Source organism: Elephas maximus, chromosome 3, assembly GCF_024166365.1.
Source record: "Elephas maximus indicus isolate mEleMax1 chromosome 3, mEleMax1 primary haplotype, whole genome shotgun sequence".
NCBI lineage: Eukaryota > Metazoa > Chordata > Mammalia > Proboscidea > Elephantidae > Elephas > Elephas maximus.
The window spans coordinates 52,997,266-53,020,841 of record NC_064821.1 but is presented as its reverse complement, the minus strand read 5'-3'; the positions used below and the strand labels follow the sequence as shown (position 1 = coordinate 53,020,841).

The following is a 23,576-nucleotide window of genomic DNA, read 5'->3' as shown; positions in this document are numbered from 1 at the left end:
ATCATCAGAATAACATTCACCCTTCCCTGTGTGTGTGATGCTCTGTCCATATCAGACTGCTAATACCTAACAAAATGCCTTATCACCCACACACTCATAATGCATGTATAAATGACCACATGTGTACACAACTGTTCTAGCGCTGCAGGTGATGTTCGAGGGAATCCATGGATTCTTTTAGTACTATGTAAAGGCTCCTGGCACAGCACTCACTTAATTCAAGTTATAGTCAGGTAATCTTTTTCCCAAGCTAAAACCACAAAATTATAAGACATCAGTACCACCCCTTAGGTACCCCAAGTAAGCCAAATAATGTGATCTTTGCTGAGTACTTACTTTGAAAAAGTATCATCTTTTATAATAAATATAGTCTAAACTTGGCCTCTTATGCATAAATCTTACATACATTTTAAAAAAAGACAAGCCACACTGCGAAATTTAATAGAAAAAAAATGTAATTTGTTACAATATAATCCTTTGAAAATGCAATTTCAAATGGATAAGAAGATTTTTTTTTTTGGTAACCTCTCAAGCACTATATGAATTCAGGTAACAGGTCACACCAAAAAAAAAAAAAGGTAAGCTGGCCAGTACCATGTAAATACAGTATTAAAAAAATGGGTGAAATTTCCAGAGTTCAAAACAAAGCACAACTTTAATAATACACTTACTAAGATGTACTCGAAATCATATTATCTGAAAGGTAAAAGTGTTATTTTCAGCTTTATTCCTGGCCTAAAAGAATATCCGAATGATCAGCTGATGCAGAATGTCAAACGTCCACCATCGGACTCCTCAAACCTCAGCAGGGAGCAGTTCCTTTATATTCCCCAGGTGCCCTCTTTAAAAGCCACGGCCACGGACACTTGCTCCAGCATGAAAATAATCCACCTGTGGTAGGTCCATCTTCCATATCTTCACTGGAGGACTAACAAAAGAATCCAGTCACAGCTCCCAGGGGCCAGATAATTCTCTGTTGTGGGGAGCTGTCCTGTGCACCGTAAAATGTTTAGCAGCACCCCTGGCCTCTGCCCACCAGATGCCAGTAGCAGGCTCCCCCTTCCCCACAACCAGTTTTGACAACCAAGAGTCTTCAGACATTGCCAAGTGTCCTCCAAGGGGCAAAATCTCTCTGGGTTGAGAACCACTAAGCTAGACCAATATATTCATAGGTCACTAAAGACACTGGGTTTAAAGACACATTGGACTCTGCAGTCTATATTCTTATTAATTAAAAATTACAAAAAGTACTCAAATACTAACAAAGCCAATTTTAATAACTGGGAGATGGAACCATTAAATTTACCTACAAAGTAACACTGATGAACACTGATAGACTTAGTTCACAACGGAACTGAGTTTATCATGAATCTACCATTATAGTCACAGAATTGAGATTACCTGGCACATAAAACAATTTCCTCAATCTTAACTAGAAGCATCTAATACTCAGATTACCACCGGTGAGGCCCTTAGACTAGAGATGGAAGGAGCTGTCAAAATCACCCGTCCTAATTGTTCATTTTACAGGAGACACTGAAGGCCAGGGTCACAGAAACACTTGTCCAAGCTCACCCAATCAGTCTGACAGAACAGAGATTAGAACCTGCGTGTTCTTACTAACACCTGTATATGCTTGGTGTCACTCACAGAGCCAAATATTGCAAGAAGTGGTTTAACCTACCACATTTCCTTAAATCAGTAATTTTTCTTCCCCGATACTTGGTTTCTGTTCTATATATAATCAAATTAAAAGAAAAACCAAAAGCAAAACTATAACAACTTTTAAAGGGGGAGGGAACTTGTTAGTTTCTGTGAGGCAAGAGATGCCTCAAGAACTGGGAAGGCAGAGAACCCACTGGGAGCCTGATAAGTACACACGTGCACTTACCATCAGGTTCCTGAAGGGTCCTACATGGCGGCTACTGCCAGCTGGGTGCTCCACTTGGTCTAAATAAGAAAGATACAGGAATGAAACACAAGGAAAGTGAAATGGAAACAATGACAGAGAATACAATGAAGGACAGGACGAAATTATATGTATATAAGGAAAAGAAAGGTACACATAAAGATGAAGAAAGCTGAATGAAACAGAAGGAAAACAGCAGTTATCTACCACATCAAGCTTCTCATGAAAAAAAAAGTGACCTTTACCTGTGCACGTAGTTGTTGATATTAAGATCAATTTACTACACTTATTTTCTGACCTGTACCATGTCCGCTGTAAAACTGATGCCCTTAACACTCAGGTCCCACTCTGCTTGTATTCATAAGGCTTCTCTAATGGCCCTAGAGTCCCAATCCACGCCACTCATTTTACAGACAACACACTGCGTGACCAGAGATGTGAAGCAATGTGCCCAGGGCCACGCAACTAAATTAGCTCCAGAGCCAGAATGAAAACCCAGGGATGATAACACTATGCTCAGTGCTCTTTTTACTACATTTCTTTCTTAGGACCAATAATGGTTTAATAAGAATACCTTACTTATTTTATCTTTTTATGAAGTATTTTATATCCATTACTGCACTTGGCTTCAAATGAAAGAAAGTGGTATGAAGACTTCAACTGCATTCATAACAAAGAAACAACAATCAAACTGGAACGTAGATTTTTTCCCCCTTTTGGTTTTATCTTAAGCCAGAAATGAGTACCAGTCAACAGTACAGAATGAACAAACATGATTCACCACTAAATAATATCTATAAAATTGGATTTTCTAGTGAAAGTGCTGCCATACAGAAAAATCCAACAGCCATAATGACTACTTTTTAAGCCAATATTCAGCATTATACCTCTGATCCCTAGGAAGTCACAAAACCAAAATCGCCTAAAGCATCACATGAACGGTTTAACCTAGGTCTGGACTCTGTTCTACTATTCCAACAACATGGACAAACACTAGGAAGTTCTAGAGACTAATGCACCACTGAACAACGTTCAGGCAGTAAAAAGCATGCAAGATTCTAGAAGGCCTGCTCAAGTTACACTAAAAATTCATCACAGCAGTGAAGGCTTATCCATTTGGTGACTTAAATGAATTAAATTTAGAACTATATATCTGTAACTCTACATGTGCTGCCTCCTCACTGGGGAGATAGCCAAGTCTGAAGTATAAAGTCAGAATTAAATATCATGCACAGAGACCATGCATATGCAGTCTTTCTTTGGAAAGCTCACCATCTTACTCAACACCAGAGGTACAGTGGATGCCAAGCTAGTTGAGATTCTACTTCTGAGAGTTCTACGATCATAACTTGAAAGGTCTTCAAGGGTCTTGGCCGCCCTGAACAGGGATTAACAGCCACTCCCCAAAGGGTAGGTTGTGCCTGCTGCCTCCAGTTCCTCACCACTCACTCAGCCTTAATCTATCCTTTCCATTCGAGTAGAGTTCCATTTTCCAGAGATACCACTCATCTCCTCATCTCAGAACTACAGAATCCGAGTTTCTCCATGCTTCATTTGCCTCAAGTTTCTCCTTAGCATTTGATGGATCTTTCATTCTTAAAGTTCCCTCTTCCAAGCATTGTGGCATTACCATCTACAACCTCCAACTTTCCTGACCCTTTTTACTCAATCTTCCTCTTCATCCTGGCCCCTAAATGAGTATCTTGTGTAGCACTCTGAAGGTTGGAACCAAGCTTTCAAACAAGGTTGAAGAAAGGCTTCAACTGAAGCATCAGCTCAATTATGGGAATGGTGCAGGACCAGGCAGCATTTTGTTCCATTGTACACAGGGATGCCATGACTCAGAAGTCACCATGAGTCAGGGGCCAACTTGATGGCAGCTAACAACAGCAATGTATTTGGTTAAGTTGAAGGTACAGAATCTTATAGAAGAGACATGGAATAGTGAGATTCCCTGGCTAAATTAAAAAGTGAGAGAACAGAACCACAAGACTTCATATCAGGAAGAGCCTTAAAGATCATCTAGTCTGCTTCCCAAACTTTTTGAATACAGCTCTTAAGCCTCATCTCACTGAATGAATTGCCTAAAATCTCACAGCAAGTTATCAGCAAAACTGGGCCTTTTATTCCCATCCAATTCACTACTCTTTCCATTGTGTTCTAACAGCCTCGTTAGTGGTACTTTCTGGGTTCTAGTTTCTTAAACAAGAAAATTAACAACAGCCGCACCTGTGTTTCAGGCAGCTTCGAGAAATTCATTGGACGTATATAAATTCGTTATACATCTTTAAAAAATTTTTTTAAAGGCAAGGGTGTCTTTCATGACAGTACGCCAGTGGTGGCACTAATACGAGTACTCAGAATATGTGGTTTAGAGATAAGCTAGAGGTTCAAAAGTAAGACAAAAAGGCTTAACTGGAGAAAAAGTGTGAGGTTCATCTTAGAAAATTTTTTTATCGGATTTAAAAAAATAGACCACGTCAGTAAGAAATCAATGGATAAGGGCAAAGTTGTGAGCTTCTAAAGAATGGCCAAAATGATGCTGTAACAGTCCTGGGAGAGACGGCAAGGGTGCAGTAGAATTAGATCTCAGCTGTGTTTTATATTTGATGGTGGTGTGACATTCCATGGTGTGAGGAGAGGAGGAGGGAAGCTGGAAATGGATATATAAAGCTAAGTTTTCCACAAAGAATTAAGAGTCCATTTCAACATCCTTATACATGCTTTAAAAAAAAAAGAATGCCTTGGGTACCCTGAAGGTTATTAAAAGTCACCAACAGGAGAATCGGTAAGGCTGGGGCCATGGGAATCAAGGACTTTATGCCGTAAAGATATATGATCAACGTATTACACACAGGGGATGTGTTCATTAGATGATCAGAAGGTTTATAGAACTGGCCAAGGTAGGATCAGTGGAAAAACAGGCAACCTGGTGCCTAGCCCTGTGGGTCCATGGTGTTTGAAGGAGAGAAGTTTGAAGCAGTAAGATGCTGCAACCGTTGTTTTTATGAAATATGCTATATATTCTGTAAGTTTCTTTTTTGCTTAAAATAATTTCTAAACTTATAGTAAAAAAATCTGCTAAGCTCCTATTCACAGTAGGCATAATTTCACATCTTTTTCTGCAGTTAAACTCATCAAGGGCTGTCTATAATCCTGGAGGCAAAGGATAAAAAAAACCCTCTCTGATTTTAAGTTGCCCATGGTATTAAAGCAGGGCTCTAGGCTTTGCTTCCAACAGAAACAATGGAAAAGTTCTGGCTTTTTTAGTTCTGCAGCTCACAGTATAAATTCCTGAAATGCTTGCTTCCATGGGGCGGGGGGGCAGGCAGGGAAGAAGTTACATGGCCTTTGCCACAGTGGAGGCTCCAGGCTACCCAACTCTTCCAAATGTCAGGTTGATGGGAGAACAGTAAAGGGCACATCTGAAGGAGACTAGACTTTGACTTTGTCTAACAAGGCTTTTAGTGGCTTTGACTGGATAATTTCAAATACCAGAAAGGGCTCCTCAACTAAACTTTAGCAAATTCAAACCAAGAAAGCAGTAAGCTGCCTCTCTTTGGAACTTCAAAAGTCTTACAACATGAACAAAATCATTTCAGAAAATAATTAAATACCCAAGAAACTTAAGCTGCTAGGCTGTTCTATTTCATAATTGTTTTCTTTAATTTCTAGGGTTCTTCTCAGGGTGTTTCAATACCCTTTATTTTACAGGGGAAAAAAAATGTTATCTAGGCTGTGAAGACCTTACATATAAAAAGTAAGAGGCAGCTACAAAGTAAAGAACTCAATTCCAGTTCAGGTCTCAATCTCCTGCGGCCAAACAAACCAGGCACCAGAGCTGTACGGAGGCGGAGGCGACGGGTTACAAGTGCCTGGCAACCCCTACAACAGAGGGGACAGCTACACCCTTGAGAATTATTCTCAGCTAAAAGGAAAGGGCTTTTTTCCCTTTTCAAAGGTCCTGATAAATCATACGATACTATACCCTCATATATTAACTACAAAATTCAATTTAAAAATATATTCAGTGAGTAAAATCTAGACATAAATCTGAGACATAACACTTAAAATGCATTCTTTGCATTTGCTTACATAACTGTCCATAGGAATGACGGTCAGGCCATACCAGTGATAAAAATCAGGCTACCATGTATCCACAGATGTAAACTTAAAGAAAACTGAGAGGACAGACAGTAAAATACTGACAGGTGGCTCTCAGTGATGAGATTATGGGTAGGGGCCGATATTTCTTCCTATCTGTATTTTCTAATTTTTCTAGGCTACATTTTACATTTGGTTACCTTATGCGACAAATTATGATTTTTTTAATTTAAAAAAAGGCAAAATTAATGGGACATCTGAAAATGTTTCAATTGGTTGAGATTCATTGTTGTTAGGTGCTATCGAGTCAATCCCGACTCACAGCAACCCCATGTGACAGAGCAGAGCGGCACCATGGGGTCTTCTAGGCTGTAATCTTTATGGGAACAGACTGTCAGGTCTTTTTCCCCAAGAAGCTGCTGGGTGAGTTTGGACCACCAACCTTCTCGTTAGCAGCTGAGGACTTAACTGCTGCATCACCAAGGCTAACATACGCAATTTTAATAACAGTTCAATTCGGAAAAAGCCTCAACTTTCTACTCTCTCTGCACAGCAAAAAGTACAAAAGTGCTTCTCTGTTCCCCATCTACCTGTGTACCCCAATCTGCTCCAGAAAAAACCACTAACCCAGAAACATCAAATCCACCACAAATAGTTACGAAGATTTAAGACTTTTAAAATATTCCGAAGAGAGATTATTAAATAGTCAAAACTACTTAAGCATTCAAATAACCACTCTTAACCTTTTGGTGTCTATTCTTCAAATTTACATATGCATCACATTACTTGCAAAAAAAAAATTAGTCTCCTCTTTTCAAATAGCCATACATCTTTTAACTGCTTTTTTGTTTCACTGCACTTGGTTATTATATCCATCATTATTTAAATCAAGTATCTAATTTAAACAATCATGTGGAGTGCCTACTGGGTATAGAGAAGGTTCTCAGCTACTAAGCTGGGGGGGGTCAACGTTTTGGCAGTCAATTGAGATAATTATGACAGTTCTGTGAGCTACCTTTTATTTCATTTTTCCTAAAAATGCAGAAACTAGGCCATGGCATTTGAATATGCCACATTTGGGAAGAGGTTAAAAAAATTAACTTATAAACAAGAGAATTTACAAAAATGCTCAACTATCTCATCACTGGACCTACTATGAAATGAGGCATTTTTATTCCAGTATAATTTTTAAGACTCTTCCTCATCACGATTGCTAGACAATCTGACCCCACCTCTGTGGAGACCTAAACTGTCTTCCAGCCCCTCCCGCCTGCAGATGTGCCTCCGTCAGAGCTTGGGATGACCAAATACCAACCAAACCTCAACCAAGCCCATGGCCATAGAGTCGATTTTGACTCATAGCAACCCCACAGGACAGAGTAGGACTGCCCCACAGGGTTTCCAAAGAGCACCTGGTGGACTCAAACTGCCTAACTTTTGGTTAGCAGCCATAAAACTTAACCACTATGCCACCAGGGTTCCCTTGGGATGACAAATCACTCCAAACGGTGAGAACTTGGTCCAGAGGCATCCACGTGGGCTAGCCTAAATCCCTTCACTCCGATCAACTCAAAATTGGCAAGTCTGTCTTTCAAATTCAAGGAGCAGAGAAGGAACTAAAATGTGCTCCCGTCCTAAATTATTTATTTCTTAAATCACATATTAGATTTAAATTAAATCCCAGGTTTTTGTAATAGAGCTCCATCTAAAAACACAATTCCAGTAGCCTATCTAACAACACTGGGTTGGGTTTTTATCTAACAACACATCTCATTTTCAGATATGCTGGCTTATATCAGACTACTATTCAAACCTAGCTCAGGCTCATTATTCTTGCTAGTTTAATTTTTTTTTTTTCCCTCTACATACTTTGTGAAGTTTCTGGAATAATGGTAGAGAGACGCACTTGTATAATTTTTCTTGGGTGCCTATTCTCAACAAGGCACTTTGTTTGGAGCTATAGGGAATATAAACACATTACCACAAAGACGCCTACACAGAAGAAATTTAAAACTTAAGTTATATTTCTGTTAAACTTTGGAAAAGCAAGCTCCTTTGCAGAAAGGCCCTACTCATGTCAACAAGAAGCAAATTTTGAGTGGAAGAGGTGTTCCAGAAAATCCATATTTTATCAAAAATAAAAGAGAATGGAGGGAAGGAAGACTAAAGGAGGGAAGAAAATAGAAGAGGAGGGAGTGAAGGATGGAGGGAGTGGCAGGGAGAAGGGAGAGGAGGAAGCGCACATGATGTTAAGAGCCATCCAGTCAGGTCCATGGAGGAAGCTCAGGAAATAGGCTCCCTGAGCCACAAGCTGTCCTCATTCAGGGAGCAGACCTTTCCTAACAGGCCCTAGCCCTGAGACTGTAGCCTTTTAGAATCACCATATCTTACTCAATGCTTGTCTCCAAGGATTCTCCCATACTGTCCTTGCGTTGTGGCTTTTTCCATCTTTTGCCAATACAGAGGTAAAATAATGCCCACAGGGAACAAATGGAGCCCAAGAGGAAGGACTCACAAAGGACTAAAAGGGTCGTGTGACCCCAGGGTCACACATCTTCCCAGCAAAGAGCTGACCCCAACTAGGGTGAGACACTATACTCGGCTCTCCTCCCCTCCAGTGTGGGCATGGCACTCTGAATAAAGTAGGTCCTCAAGATAAGCTTGGTCTTCAAACAACAGAAGCCTACAAAAGTGAAACAGCATGGAACTACATTACACTGCGCTTGGGCCATGGTTTGATTAATCCATTGCCATCAAGTCAATTCCGACGCACGGCGACCCTACAGGACAGAACAGAACCACCCCAATAGGGCTTCCAAAGGAGCAGTTTGGTGGATCTGAACTGTGACCTTCCATAGTTCTTAACCACTGCACCACCAGGGATCCAATCCTGTTGAGGACAGATGGGAACCAACTATGATGCACACTGGTGATAACCACCTGATACCGCTGTCCGGAGAAGTATGTGAGATAATGCACAGAGAACTTCACACAGTACCTGGCAAAGACTCAATAAATGGAACCCACTGTAAGGATTATCCACAGAAGATTCTACTCAACAAATTACAGAAACCCCACGCCTACAAATCCAAATTGTCAGCATATGTTCCTTCGTATGAAGAAAATAACATTCTGCTTCCACTAACAATTCCTAATTCATCCACTTGTTTAGTTCATCTGTTCTACATTGGTTCACTCAATCCCACCCAGATATTATGGAAATGTACAAGTGGAATATGGACAGACGTTTAACTGAGTGAACAGAGAGTTCTGTCAAATGCTCACTAATGTCCACACCAATATAAATGATTTAACAGTATAAGTTGTGAGACTATTTCATTTTTTAAACCTGTAACCCACTAACTTTATTGCTACTAAACAATTGCCTCTGCTTAAGTTTTAAAATTAAACGTACTAGTTCACCTTAATGGTTCTTCTGGGGAGGAGACTGCAGACTCCTTTGAGAATCAGATGAAACCCTGTCCCCACATAGAGCACAAATGGACGGAAGTCCAACACTGAGCAGGCAATGCGGGGAGAAGCCATGGACCTGCTATGTTATTTATTACACAGTCAAGTTGTGAGTGCTCACCAATGTGCACATCAACAGAAGGAATGAGCCTGTGTGACTCCTTCAAAAGAGTCTCACCATCACAGAATACCCAATAAAAAATGCTACACAGATAATCGGGACATTTATTTCCTTAAAACTAATACCAACAACTAACGTCTAAGAAAATGATTTCTTCACACGTTTGTTTTTTCCTGATTTCACATTCAGAAAGACTGTAAAATGACAGATTTCCTAATTTGTCATGTATAGCACTGAAACTGCTCCCACAAAGCTACCTGTTCAAGGCCGTCTAATATCATAATAGCCAAGAAAATTCATCTAAAATGTCACTCTTCAAATCTGAAGATAACATACAGCAGGATCGTAAATGGTTTGAGACAGAAGAATCGGAAGAAAATAATAAATTATAAATCTTTTATTTAGGCAGCAACCAAAGAGCAAAATGTGTTTACTTCTTCCCAGGCACGTGCAACCAATCAAATCCCAAGAGTTATTTAAGCCACCAACCTATGTAACCATGGGTGTCCAGCTCAGGTAACTACTGAAACAAGACAGCCTTTAAGAGAGAACCAGGTCTTCAGCACATGAAGAATTCTCTACTGCCTGTGATGTGTAATTTAGTTGCAGATCCAACGAAGCTTTTTCCTATTACCTAATTTGTAATCTACTTAGTTCATTCCATACCACCAAAGCAAAATATATGAGTTTTAAAGGGACACGTTAGAACTGCTCATTTTTTTAAATCTAGAAATATGATGATAAGCCAAAGACCAGACAAAATTACCAAAAAACTGACTGCCTACCAATTACAGCAGGATGGACCAAAGGTCACCGTGCCCATCATGGTGCCAGGCACGTTCCTATTATTCTCACAGCAATACCACAAGACAGGTCTTATCTCCATTTCACAGACAGGTAAACCAAGATCAAACCATGTAGATTAATCCACCCAAAATTACACTGCTATTAAACTGGTGGAGCGGGGGTTTCAATCTGGTCTGTTAATTCCAAGGCCATGTTCTAGCTGGAAACCCTGATGGCAAAGTGGTTAAGAGCTACGGCTGCTAACCAAAAAGTCAGCAGTTTGAATCCACCAGGCGCTCCTTGGAAACTATATGGGGCAGTTCTAGTCTGTCCTATAGGGTCGCTATCAGTCAGAATCGTACTCAAGAGCAACGGGTTCCATTTCGGTTTTTGTTCTACCTAACTGTGCATATTACACATCTCCCAGTACTCAAAGGTACAGGTGGGTCAGCAATTTCTTCTCTCCTCCACACAACACACACAGACATTTCAAGCTCATTTGTAAGAGCTATCCATTTGCAAAGTAATGATCAATTTTGTTTAATACAGAAGCAATTAAGTGAAGCCCAAGAGCATACTTTTACCCTAAAAAACTTTTTTTAGTTTGTTTTTGTTTTGATTTTATACGGTTCAGCACAGTAACTGAAGTTTTGTGAAGGGGAAAGAAAAAACACAGCAATCATTCACTACGAAGACAAAGTTCACCAATTCTGTGTAATCGCTGACAACTGCCCAGGTGGCAAAGTAGTTAAAGCTCTCGGCTGCTAACCAAAACTCGGGGGTTTGTACCCACCAGCCGCTCCGAAGGAGAAAGATGCAGCAGCCTGCTTCCATAAAGATTTATGGTCTTGGAAACCCCATGGGGCAGTTCTACTCTGTTCAATAGGGTCACCAAGAGTTGGAATCAACTCGACAGCAGTGAGCTGGGTTTCATTTGGTTTGGGTCTCTCTAAAACTTCAGAGAGCCAGAAATAGTTAAGCATCACTTGTCCTTGATTTTATATTTTCAATACTCTACTTGCAACTGGTACTTGCAACCACAAATTTATCTAGGCATAAGACAGTAATTTCCATTATTTTTTATCCTGAATTCCCGAATTTGTAATGTTGATGGAATCAAAAACAGACTAACATTCAAATCTGATTTCATTATCAAATACTTCTATGATCACATCTAATTAAAAAAAAAAAAAAAGACACTTTGTGATAATGCCATAACAACTAACACAACTCCTCAAAGCTAACCAATTTGGAATCTTAAACCTCAGATTAGGACTACTAATAGTTACTCTTTTTTATTTTTTTTTGAATGGCCAGTGAGAGTGAAACTCTAGCCTTAATCCCTACAAAAATTATAACCCATAATGGGTAAACAGACAAGGAGATTGTTCCACCTGTGGAAGGTCAAAACTGCAAGCCACAGCCATGGTGCTGCCCGCAGGGTGAGCCTGCCACAGATGAACAGGAGGCCTCACCTCCACGGATGCAAACAATAACAGCACGGCACAGGTAACCAGGCAGGAGGACCACGGCAGGGAGGCCCTCATTCCTCACCTGGGCCTCGGACATTCTGCTTAAACCTAGGAGTCACTTTACTCCACAGAGAAACAGGCTCTGATAATCCCACATATTAAAAATAGAAGTTTGGCCAACAGAACCAGAAAAGCATACTCTAAACCTCCAAGTGGCAAGAGAATGAAAACTGAACCTGAGAAACCAAACAGTAGAAAGAATAACAAAAGGCCCAGGAACTGTGTTGTTGAACATTCTAAACTGTACTGCAGCTTCACACATTGCACACATACAGGAGTCACACAGTTCTGGGGTTCTAAACATGGGTGAACAAACCAGTTTGCCTTCATTTTTGTGGCATGTGGTGTCTCAGGAAACCTACAAAAGACTGCACCAAGAGGTAGGATTAGAAGTACAAGACGAAAAGATTGTTCATCACTGTAGCTTTATGGAAAAATAAGGAGGGGGGTGGTATTTCAGCCTAAGTAGTATCCCCTTTCTTTTTAACCAAAGCAAAGATAACCCTTTGCAACTACGCATAACTGATAATATAGCTAATGTATAAAGGTAAAATTATGTTTTGGTCATTCAGACACTGATTAAGCTAATAAGAACATAAACATGCAATAATTCTGAAAGTACCAAATTAGCAAGGATTTTAGATGTCATAATCTTATTTTAGAAACTGTGGTATTTTTACATACCAAACACATATAACATTGTATTTTATCATTAGAGTAAATCTCTTGCCTCTGAAACTATTAAAATATTCCTGTGGATATTAAAAATAAAATATATCTTTGAATGTAAAAATTTTTTTTTAATTGCTCATTTACCAACTTCTTATTAAAACTACCATCAAAAAATACTCTTTAAATTGAGGGTCATGACCACAAAAATGGGAAGAGAGAACAGCTACAATAAATGCTTCAGAATGCTGAGAATTTGCAAATATAGAATTTTCTAGTCTCTTACCCATAATCCCTCTGGACTTTTCCTTCTTAATATCTGTGTGTTCCATCTAAGTCTTAGCCTTTTAAACAAAGTAATCCTCTAATTTTCAAAGAAAAGTAGAGTAGAAAAGAAAACGTTTAAGAAAGTAGAAAAATGAAAGCATAGATTACTAAACAGCAGTTTCGTCTCACCTACTTTGTGTTTGCGATGTGAGGTGGTAACTACTTACTAAATAAGGAACAATGAATAAAGTACTCATAGTTAAAGTATCAAGTAGAAAGAGCTATAATACATTTTCTTGCAAATTCAAAAGATTCTTCTAAAACGTTATACATGCACATACTTTAAAAAAATCCATTATGGAATAAATACAATTAAGAAATCGAAGCCTGCCCTTCATTAGGAAGATTCAAGTGTGCACACAGACAGACAGGTTAGGGCTACTCATTTCATGTTCTTGTTTCTTTTCACGCTTTTCCTCCGGGATGAGTCAAAAAGCTCGAATAGGAACAGTTTTATCAGAAAGCAAAAATGCTTAAGATGGCATGGCCTGAAAAGTTCAAAAGTGTTCCTTCCTTTTAAAGAAAAAGGTAAAAAATCAAAAGCTATCCCCACACCCCACTCCCCCCAAAAGAAAACACTTTGGCAAAACAAAATCCCTATCTTTTATTGGTATCACATGGTAAGTGAAAGAAACTAGAAAGTACTGTTTAACGCAATTACATCCACAAATCAGAATTGCACTTACAGTTTCTAGATTCAATTTTTAGAGCGCCTATTAATTAAAACATGTTCAAGATTCATATAACATTCAGCATAAGGAAACTTTTTAAACTATATTTTATTCAATGAAACAGCCAATCATTTCCAACAAAAGAACACTGCTGCAGAAGAGGAAGCTAAACGCCAACTGAAGAAACCAACCCAACCCACTGCCGTTGAGTCCATTCCGACTCAAAGCAACCCTGTAGGACAGAGTAGAACTACCAAACCAAGCCTGCCAATCTTTACAGGAGCAGACTGCCCTATCTTTCTCCCACAGAGCAATCGGTAGGTTTGAACTGTGGTTAGAAGCCAAGCACTTCAACCACTGCGCCACCAGGGTTCCTTGGATGCCAACCAGCTCCCAGAAATCTTCAATAAAATATGAAGGAGCTCTACAATCCTAAACTCAATCCTCCCTGCCACCTGCACTGCAGAGGATATTATGCAAAAGCAATGTCTCACTCTGTTCCTGTGGCTTCTAAGCTGATGCCAAAATAATATAAAACACTATGGAAAATGAAATACTCAAAAACACAAATCAACAAACATGTCATTTAAAAAAAAAAAAAACAAACACTGTAAGGAAAACAGCTAGCGAGGGGTAAAATGTAATCTATTAGTGTTTTTAAAAATTGCTTATTCGGAGTGCTCAAATAAATACATCTCTTTATAAAGCCCCAAAGTAAAAATAACCGAATGCATCAGTTCCCATCATAAATTAGTTTTCCAACATCTAAGACTTCACTTAATCGCTGACTTATCATTTAGGCTTAAAGTGGGCAATTCTATGGTGAGTAGTGAAAACTCACCTTGACTAACTGATAAAGCCAATATAGGGTATACTTAGCGTTAGGAATAAACACTGGATTTAAGACAAGGCGGAGCCAGTAATACCTGAGTGAATTTGGACAAGCCACATAGCCAGAGAATTGTTTCCTCATCTGCAAAGGAGGCTAATGATCCCTACTTTGCAGGGCTATCGGAAGGATTAAGAATGATGCACATGGATCGCTGAGCAAGCATGGGGCCAGGCACAAAAGCAGTGCTAAAGGGGCAGAATACTGTCATTGTCACCATCAACTCAAAGGAGTAATTTACCACATAATAACATGATGTGCAGACAACTGTCAAATCATTACATATGTCCAGATGAAAATACCTTGTAATAAATAAAGAGCCCAAAACTCTTATAATGTCTGAAACCGGTTCACTCTAAGGAGTAAAAAAATAAAAACAGCTACTTCCAGTATTTTTAACTTTGAGAAGCAAAAGTATTGTTCTCAAATAACTCTTGATTCCCCATATCATTCAGCTCCCTTAAATAAATTCAATGTAATTATTAATATTGATAAATGCAAACTTTAAAACTGTTCTTGGTAGCATGTGAAGTATAAACAAGCAATGAGAACGTCAATGGGGTACCAGGCTGGTCTATCTAAAACTCTGTCAGCTCTTCATACAACCTTTAACTGAAAGACATCTATTAATTTTTAACCTCCATATGGTGTTCTTGGGATATTAATCCAATTCCTTAATTCCTCAAAGGCAACGTCAAATATAAAGCTATACCCTCCTCTCTGTAATTCTCCTATGATCATTAAGTTCATATATTGTAGCAGCCCATCTGTAAACTGGCACATTAAACTGCCTGGGAAAAGGAAACAGTGAGCTAAATAATAAATTCATAATTTAGAAAAAGAACCCAGTGTTCATATTTAAGGAAACCAAAGCAAACTTTTTTTTTTTAAACTTTCAATTCGTAACTGGAATTTTTAAAACTTCAACTAAACTATTCCGAACCCACTATAATAAAGGTGAAGCCCTGGTGGCGTAGTGGATTAAGAGCTCGGCTGCTAACTGAAAGGTGCAGTTCGAATCCATCCGGCACTCCTTGGAAATCCTATGGGGCAGTTCTACTTTGTCCTATAGGGTCGCTATGAGTCGGAATCAACTCGACAGCAGTGGGGTTTTTTTTTGTTTTTTTGTTTTTAATAATAAAGGTCTTGTTTCTTTTTTATCTTTTAGAAAACTTAATCATAACCATTTTTTTTTTTGTACTAAGCATGTCTAACCTTCCAATTTGCATATGGACAGGAGAACCAGAATAACCACCTAAGTATAGACGGATCATAGTGTATTTCCTAATACATTCACTTATGATCTTGGAAGAGTTTTTAATTATGGCATGTATTAGAATTTTGGAAAATTCATCCACTGAGATACAGGTGAAAAATTTGCAAAATGCTTTGCAAAATTCTAGTTAACGTATACATTTTCCTTATGAACAAAGTTATAAGAGTCAAAAGCAAAAACAAAAATATTAACCAACTGACTTACCTAAAGTTGGAGTAATTCAGTAGCAAGAGGAGTAGAATTAGGAAAAAATCCTACTGCTGAGAAATATCAATTAAAGCTGTCCTGAGCTTTTAAAAAAAGACCACCACAACAGCAGCAGAAAGATCAACCTGGCATGCAACTATCAGAGAAGGGATACCCAATGCTCAGCGAATGTGTCACTCAGCTAGAAGGCAGTGAGAGAGCTATAGTAGTTTACAGGCCCTTCCAAGAACTGACTAACCAGGACACAGTTCACTTGGGTCCAATGTGACAAGCTTGCAAGCCATGCAGCATTTAATGCTGGCAACATACTTCCACAGGAATGGCACCATCTCCAACTGCCCCACACCCTGCTCCAGCACCTGCAAACAAGAGTCATGGGTGAGTGCCCTATAAGTAAGTGGGCACAGGACCTGTGGTGGTCCCAGAGAGATCCTACAAGTTCACCAGGTACCCAGTAGATTAAGGCCCTCTGATACCCTGCCCAGGCCTCTGTCATTCAGCCTTGCCTATGGAGCCTGAAACAGAGCTGGAGGCTCTCGGTGAAGATCAAGTGATCAAACTACACTGAAGTTCACCTGTTCTCTGCTTTTATTAAATGTATTCTGTAATTTTTTAGGTGGCTGGGTGGCACCACCAGTTTGCGACTGGCTGCAAACTAAAGGTTGGTGATTCGAACCAACCTACAACCTAGTGGCTCTGAGGAAGAACCCCCGCCCCCCCCAAAAAAGAACCAAACCCACTGCCGTCGAGTCAATTCCGACTCATAGAGACCCTACAGGACAGAGTAGAACTGCCCAAAAGAGTATCCAAGGAGCGGCTGGTGGATTCAAACTGCCGACCTTTTGGTTAGCAGCTGTAGCTCTTAACCACTACACCACCAGGGTTTCCCTGTGGAAGAAAGGCCCAGCAAACTTGTTTCCATAAGGATTACAGCCAAGAAAACCCCATGGAACGGTTCTACGCTGTAATATATAGGATTACCATGAGTCAGGGTCAGCTTAACAGCAGCTAACAACAACGACAATTCTAATTTTAATTTTAAAGGGAGCCAGTGTTGTCACTTCTACTCTTGCTGCCCACCACAAGTAGAAGTGGACAAAAAGCAGCAAACTATGTATGTAAAGAGCATGGTGAAGCTGGGTTCAAGTTCTGACTCGACACTCACTGGCGGTATGATCCTGGACCTGTTCTCCAACCTCACTAAGTGCCCACTTCCTCACCTGTAAACTGGAGATGGCTTGCAGACCATAGACCCAGAGGGTTGATGAGAAGCCAGTTGGGCACCCAGCACTCTGCAGGGCTCGTTGCTGCTATTCAGGCTCCAGTGCTGCACTCCTCGCTCTGTCTCCGTCAGAGCCTCTTCTGCACCTGTTTTCTACCTGCTTGCTGTCTAGTAGTCAGCTGTGCCCATTTCCCTCTGAGTTTTTCTTTGCTAGCTCATGTGTTACGCTTTCCTTTTTCCCCCTATTCACCTTTCTCCCCACTGTGCTCTGCTTTGTGATCACAAGGCAGCAGTATCTCCTCTCCCCATTCCCTGTCCAGGAGCCTGTACACACATCAACTAGAGCACCCACTACGTGTGAGCTGCACTCAGCAGCAGTAATATAGACTATAAAAGCTCCTCATCAGCGCACAGGCCTCCTCTAGTGATCTGTTTAACCTCTCCTACCATTCCGACCACTAGTGTAGTACCTGGTAGGAAAGGGGTCAGTGTGTCCCTGTGTAGAATTGAGTTTCAGAATTCAAAACTACTCATGCGGATCTCAACATGGCCCTCACCATGCATCACCCCCAGCTATAAATTTCTCAACTTGTTTATGGTCCCTCCTCCTGAAACATGCTGCCCTTACAACATCACAGGGCTAGCTGTTTCATTCATGTCACAGCCTCAAAGGCCATCCCTGACTACCCATCTACAGTCACACCATACCTCACCTACCCCCCTACACACACTTTATTAACCTTACAAGACTACTCCTTCATTTGATGACCTAAAGCATCCTCACTCTCTAGGACGCAAATTCCACAAGGGCAGGGACCTTTATCTTTTTGGTTCTCTGCTGTGACTCCAGCCCCTAGAACAGTGTCTGGCACAGACACAGGAATCCTTGTTATATAACTGGGGGCCTGGGGGAGCCACCTATACGTTTTACAACTTCTCTGACCTGCTCACAGTCCCCCCTAGGGTCTCTGAATGTACTCCTTGCTCCTCTCTGCATACTGAAATCCCCCATCCTGCTTTCCTTTCTAAATAAAGCCTCTCTAGCCCAGAAATCCTTTTAAACCATCTCAGAACTTCAAGAGTTCTTACCGTCTATGCCGTTAGCTTAACACTTTTTTTTACTGCCTTAGACTGAGCTCCCTTTGTATGTGGATCTCGTACACTCCCAAACTATAAATTTCTATACGTTTCAGTTATTCGGTATTTTTGCAGAATAAAGTATTTCAAATACATAAAACTTCAAAAATCTAAGCGTTCTTCACAGTACTAGTTTTTTATTTGAATAATTTTTGACTGCGATTATTCAGACAGATGAAATACTGCCTTTTTAGAATGTAACTGTTCTGTGCTGACTAAAAGTCACCTAGATAAAAACTATAAACTAGTCGATACTCTCAGAGACTATTCATGGTTTTTATAAAGGATTATCTGAACCCGTTAAGTGGCCTTAAAGAACTATGCTCCTTAGAGCTCATTACTGGTTACAGACTTTGTCTTCTCCTTCACTGTCCAGTTAGTAGCTATAGAACCTCTTGCCGTTACACATAATTCTTCTCCTTGTCTAGTTTTCTCCTTCTAACTTACAGGAAGAGAACAGGAAAGCCAACAGGTTAGAACTACGTCTAAAATAAGAATAAAGAGGCACAGGATGAGGCTCTGACATGGGGAGTGGGGGCGGGGGTCGGGAAGAAGAGAAAGAGGGAGACCCAGTGCTTATTTTGAGCTTACAATGGTGCTAAGCTGAATAAATGCTCATTGGTTAAAAGAATCACAAACTCAGTAGTTCCTCTGCAAGAAAACACAGGTAACTGTCAGCCACACGGGTGATGAGGCACTCACGGTGATTATGTGCCTGCATGCTTCCCCAACCAGCATTCTGCTTTCTATTAGCTTGCCTGCTCTTGACGTCAACCTTGTAAGGTTTAGTAGCACAAGGATTAGTTGATAGTCCACTCCCACTGCTGTCGAGTCGATTCCGACTCATAGCGACCCTATAGGACAGAGTAGAACTCCCCAGTAGAGTTTCCAAGGAGCACCTGGCGGATTTGAAGTGCCAACCCTTTGGTTAGCAGCTGTAGCACTTAACCGCTAGTTGATAGTACAACACCCATTTTTAAAGCTATGAAAACTGAGCCCCAGGAAGGTGACATGATTTGCTCAATGTCACACATCTGGTAAAAACCCAGGGGTTTCATGTTTTTCATTCCTTCCATTAAGCCCATTTGTATACAGCCACTGCTGTTTCTTCACGTGGAATGAACTGCAGGTAAGGAACGCTTTTACGTAGCCCAGAGAGAGCAGGGCAACACATTCTGCTATTAGAGTCTACGTTTTAAAAGAACATTTGCCAACAAGCATTGCTCATTGCTCACAGGCAAATTTGATTTCTCATTTCTCACAGTAACCAATGGGGAAAACAGAACAAGATGATGATAAATACTTCTAAATTTGGTCTTTCCAAGTTACTTTGTAGATTATAATCTGCCTATGATTCACATTAAAATAACCTGAAACATCTGACATTAAAAATCTTCCCTTCCTCTCCACCTGGAAAATTTCATCTGTCCCACCCAGAACTTCCCACGTTCGATCTTATTACGGGGGCTCCTCAAACACGTGAAAACTAAGAGGAATTACAAAACTGAGAACCCAAGATAAATTCTAATTCATAATGCCTAACGTATGTACATCTTAGGCTCCTGGCAAAACTGCACGCTCCCTGACCAGAGACAATATGAACTGTGTTCTCACAGCACTGTGTTCTTTCCCTTTATTACATTTGTGTGAGGCGTTGTTTGCCAATCAAGGAATATTTACCGAGGGCCCAGGACAGGGCAACCACCTAGGTATGATCAGCTATTTATTTACTGAATATTTGCCTCCCCTACTCGACAACAACAGCCATGAAAGTAGTTATTGCTTCTTTTACGCTCAGCACTGTTTCGTACAACCCACCAAGAAGTTCCTGGTACACAGCTATTATCGGGTGCCGTTGAGTCGATTCTTGATGCACAGCGACCCCATGTGACAGGGCAGAACTGTCCCACAGGGTTTCCTAGGCTGTAATCTTTGCAGAAGCAGAATGCCAGGTCTTTTGCCCACAGAGCCACTGGGTGGGTTCGAACTGTCAATCTTTAGGTTAGCAACTGAGTACCTAACCGTTGCACCACCAGCACTCCCTGGTACACAGTAGGGGCTTAATAAACATTTGCTGAATGAATGAGAGAGAGAAGGGACCACTTTGTATGTAAAGGAAACAATGATTTTTACTGCCCAGAACTCTTGTGATCCACCAGAGATCTGACGAAGTCTGAAAGGCACCACATGCAATGCCCAGCTGTAGGCACAGCAGCTGTCATGCAAAGGAGCCCGAGGCCCAGAACTGTGGAGAATTCAGTCCTTTGTGTCTCTCTCCCTGCTTCATAACCGAAATGAAATTAGGTCCGCTGTCAGACTACCTGTCAGCTGTATGTCTTCAACATCTGGTTTTCAGAAATACTAAGTTAACACTGCTGCTGAATGAAACACATGTTGATTAACTCTCTGACATCACTGCATGAGAAGATTTTATTTAAATGTCTGAGGTCACACACAAGAATAAATAGAACTCAGTTAAATACAAAAAGTTCTCCGTTTCAAGTTTTTGCAAGCTATAAATTAGTCTTCACAAAGTGTTTAATTTAAAAACAAAATGGTTTGACTCATTATTTAAACTTTCCAAACTTTAGGTCAAACACGGCACACAGTTTTGTTTTGTTTTGTTTTTTACCACTAACCTGTTCAAAACAGGCTACAAGTTCCCAAAGTGAGTTTCCTGTAAGTCTCTTAATTAAAACCTAGGAGTCAGTGGGTTATATGTTGTCCAGAGTGGTGTGGTTACAAAATGATAGGATAGTAAGAAATATTAACCACTTAACTCAATATAACCCAACAATCTAGGCAGCTATAAAAATGCAGATGTGTGAATTCATACACCACTAATAAAGTTCAAATCTTCTCTCATCAACTAAAAGAACAGAAAAATAAAGGGATAAATAAAAAATAAAAGCAAAGGAATAATGAAATATGTCCTAAACACACACACACTAAAGTATACTGAACAAAAAAGCCCTAAAGTAAAGTTGCTATTAAGCTGTTATTACGGCTTTAATATATTTAAATAGATGAGTTAGTTACGCTCAGCCGTGGACTAAGATTCACCCCCCACGGCCCCTATCTCCAGGCCTCAGCAAACCACAACTTACCTGGAAAGGCTGGTGACATGCATTATATAAACATAATGTGCCCTAAATAAATGAACGGTCAGAATTCTGTGAAGAGTTTGCAAACAATTAAGCACTAAGCCTAGTATCAACAAAATGCCAATATTGATTTAAAACAGTTAAAAAATAAAAATTAAAGACCTGGGACTTTTCTAGACCCCGACCATTTGACTCAGGATCAAAAGCAGTTAATGACCTAAAGCAGCAGTGACTAACTCATGTTCAGAACAGGTACTCAGTATGAGGCCTACAAACTATCTCTTGGATGAGCTAGTCGTGTTTGCATTATGCTGCGAAATACAAGGGATAGGTAATTCAAAAGTCATACTTGTCTACAATTTTTAATACTGTTTTGGAAATTTTCCAAGATCAAGTCTAGGTTGACTTTTTTACAGTATGACTTTCACAACTCACTTTGCAATGTTTTGAATAAAGTTCAGATGACTACAAAAACGTACCTGTTAAGACTAAAGGACACAAAATAATCAGCCGTATTTGTATTAATAAGACCCTACCATACCCTTCCTTAACACATATTCAAACTAGGTACTATCGAAAGAATCACAAATTCACATTAAAATTCTTGATTTTTAAAAATCCCAATCATGTATCAGTATGCCAGCTGGAACCAGGATATATTCAACCCAACTATTCTCAACAGAAATTACCCCCTCTCTTTTTCAAGTGTGACTACACTCTGTCTTTTGTTTGTATATATATACACAGCTGAGTCAAAAATGACTAAAATAGCACACTCTTTTTAACTTCAATTCTGTGAAGTGACAGAATTTCCCGCAAGGCTTGCCGGACCGAAACCTCCCGACGAGCCGAGAGTCCTCCGGTTTTTCGGGTTCCCGGCCCGGCCCGGCCCGTCCGTGGGGAGCCCGGGGCGCGCGCTGCGGTCGCGGCAGCGTTCCTCGCCAAGGGCCGGCCGGCTCTGCTGCTCCCCGGGAGCCGACGACGGCTTCCTCCCGAGCAGGCGGTGGAGGCCCCGGCCGACCCCGCGCCGGGCGCACGTCCGGACCGCCCGCAGCCCCAGTGAAGTTCCCGGAGCGGCCCGCGGACCGACACGGACCGGAGCCGACCTGCGGGCCGGGGACCGCGCTCCGGGAGCACTTTTTGTGAGGCTCTGCCGACGAGGACAGCAAAACGCTAAAAATACCCCCGGAGAAACGGCTTCGAGGCGGACTTGACACGCTCCCGCTCCGAGTTGCGGCTATTTTTTGTTTTCGGGGAGCGAATGACAACTCACCCGCAGCCTACTCCGGGGCACTCGCGTCCGCTCACTTTTCCGCACCCAGCTTCCAAGTAACAAGTTAGCAAAGCGGCCGGGCGGGCGGGCGGCCGGGCGGGCACCACGGCCGTGAATCAGCAGCGGGCCGGGCCGGGCCGGGCCGGGCCGGGCCGGGCTGGGCCAGGCGGGACCGCGGCGCCGGGACGGGCCGGGCTAGGAGCCGCCAGGCGGCCGAGTCCCGAAAGGTCACGGGGCCACGGCGGCTGCGCTGCCCCTCCCCCCGGCGACCCGGCCCGGCCCGGCCAGGCAGTAGCCCGGTCCGGGTGGCGCCGTTCCGGCGGCGGCGGGTCCTACCTTTCTTGCTTTTCGGGGAGTTCCGCTTGCTCCGGGCGCTGGCTCGCTCTTCCTCAATCGCAGCTGCTATCTCGGGGTTGTCTTCCCCATTGTACCAGACCAGGAGCTCCTCGCCCGGCGCGATTGGCTGCGGGGAGAGAAGAGACAAGCGCCGGGCCAATCAGAGCGGCGGTTGTTGGCGGGGGGCGGAGCGCGGGCGCCGGGCCAGGGGCGGGACCCGCGGTGCCGATCGCAAACAGCTGGCCGCGGCGCCGCACGTATTTCCTCGCCGGCCGCGGCCGGGGAAGGAACCCTCTGCTGGAAGGAGGACCTCACTTCCCCGGCGGCGGCGGCGGCGCTCCGCTGGCGAAGCCGGTCTCCCGGGCCGCAAACGGGCAGGAAAGCGCTGCGGACAGCCAGGCACCCCGATTCCACTGGGGGGCCCCGGCGGCCGGGCATGCGCGAACAGACTTGAATAGGATTAAAAACGGATTGTTTTCAACCCGAAACTGCCATATGCTCTCAAATCTTACTTTTCAAACCCTTCTGACTACCCACGCAGA

General features: G+C 41.8%; 1 protein-coding gene across 8 annotated transcripts in view; it reads right to left on the bottom strand.

Annotated features, from left to right (window-relative positions):
• The window catches only part of PRDM2 (PR/SET domain 2), a 173,773-nt gene that overhangs the window by 79,535 nt on the left and 70,662 nt on the right, over positions 1-23,576 (bottom strand). For 6 of the 8 annotated variants that reach the window (XM_049877965.1, XM_049877966.1, XM_049877964.1 and 3 more), the window contains one exon: positions 23,035-23,161. In XM_049877965.1, the coding sequence (XP_049733922.1) occupies positions 23,035-23,161 (127 nt within the window). Of the gene's footprint in view, positions 1-1,891; positions 1,951-23,034; positions 23,162-23,576 lie in introns of all 8 variants that reach the window. The other 2 variants (XR_007516531.1, XR_007516530.1) reach the window with 1 other exon arrangement.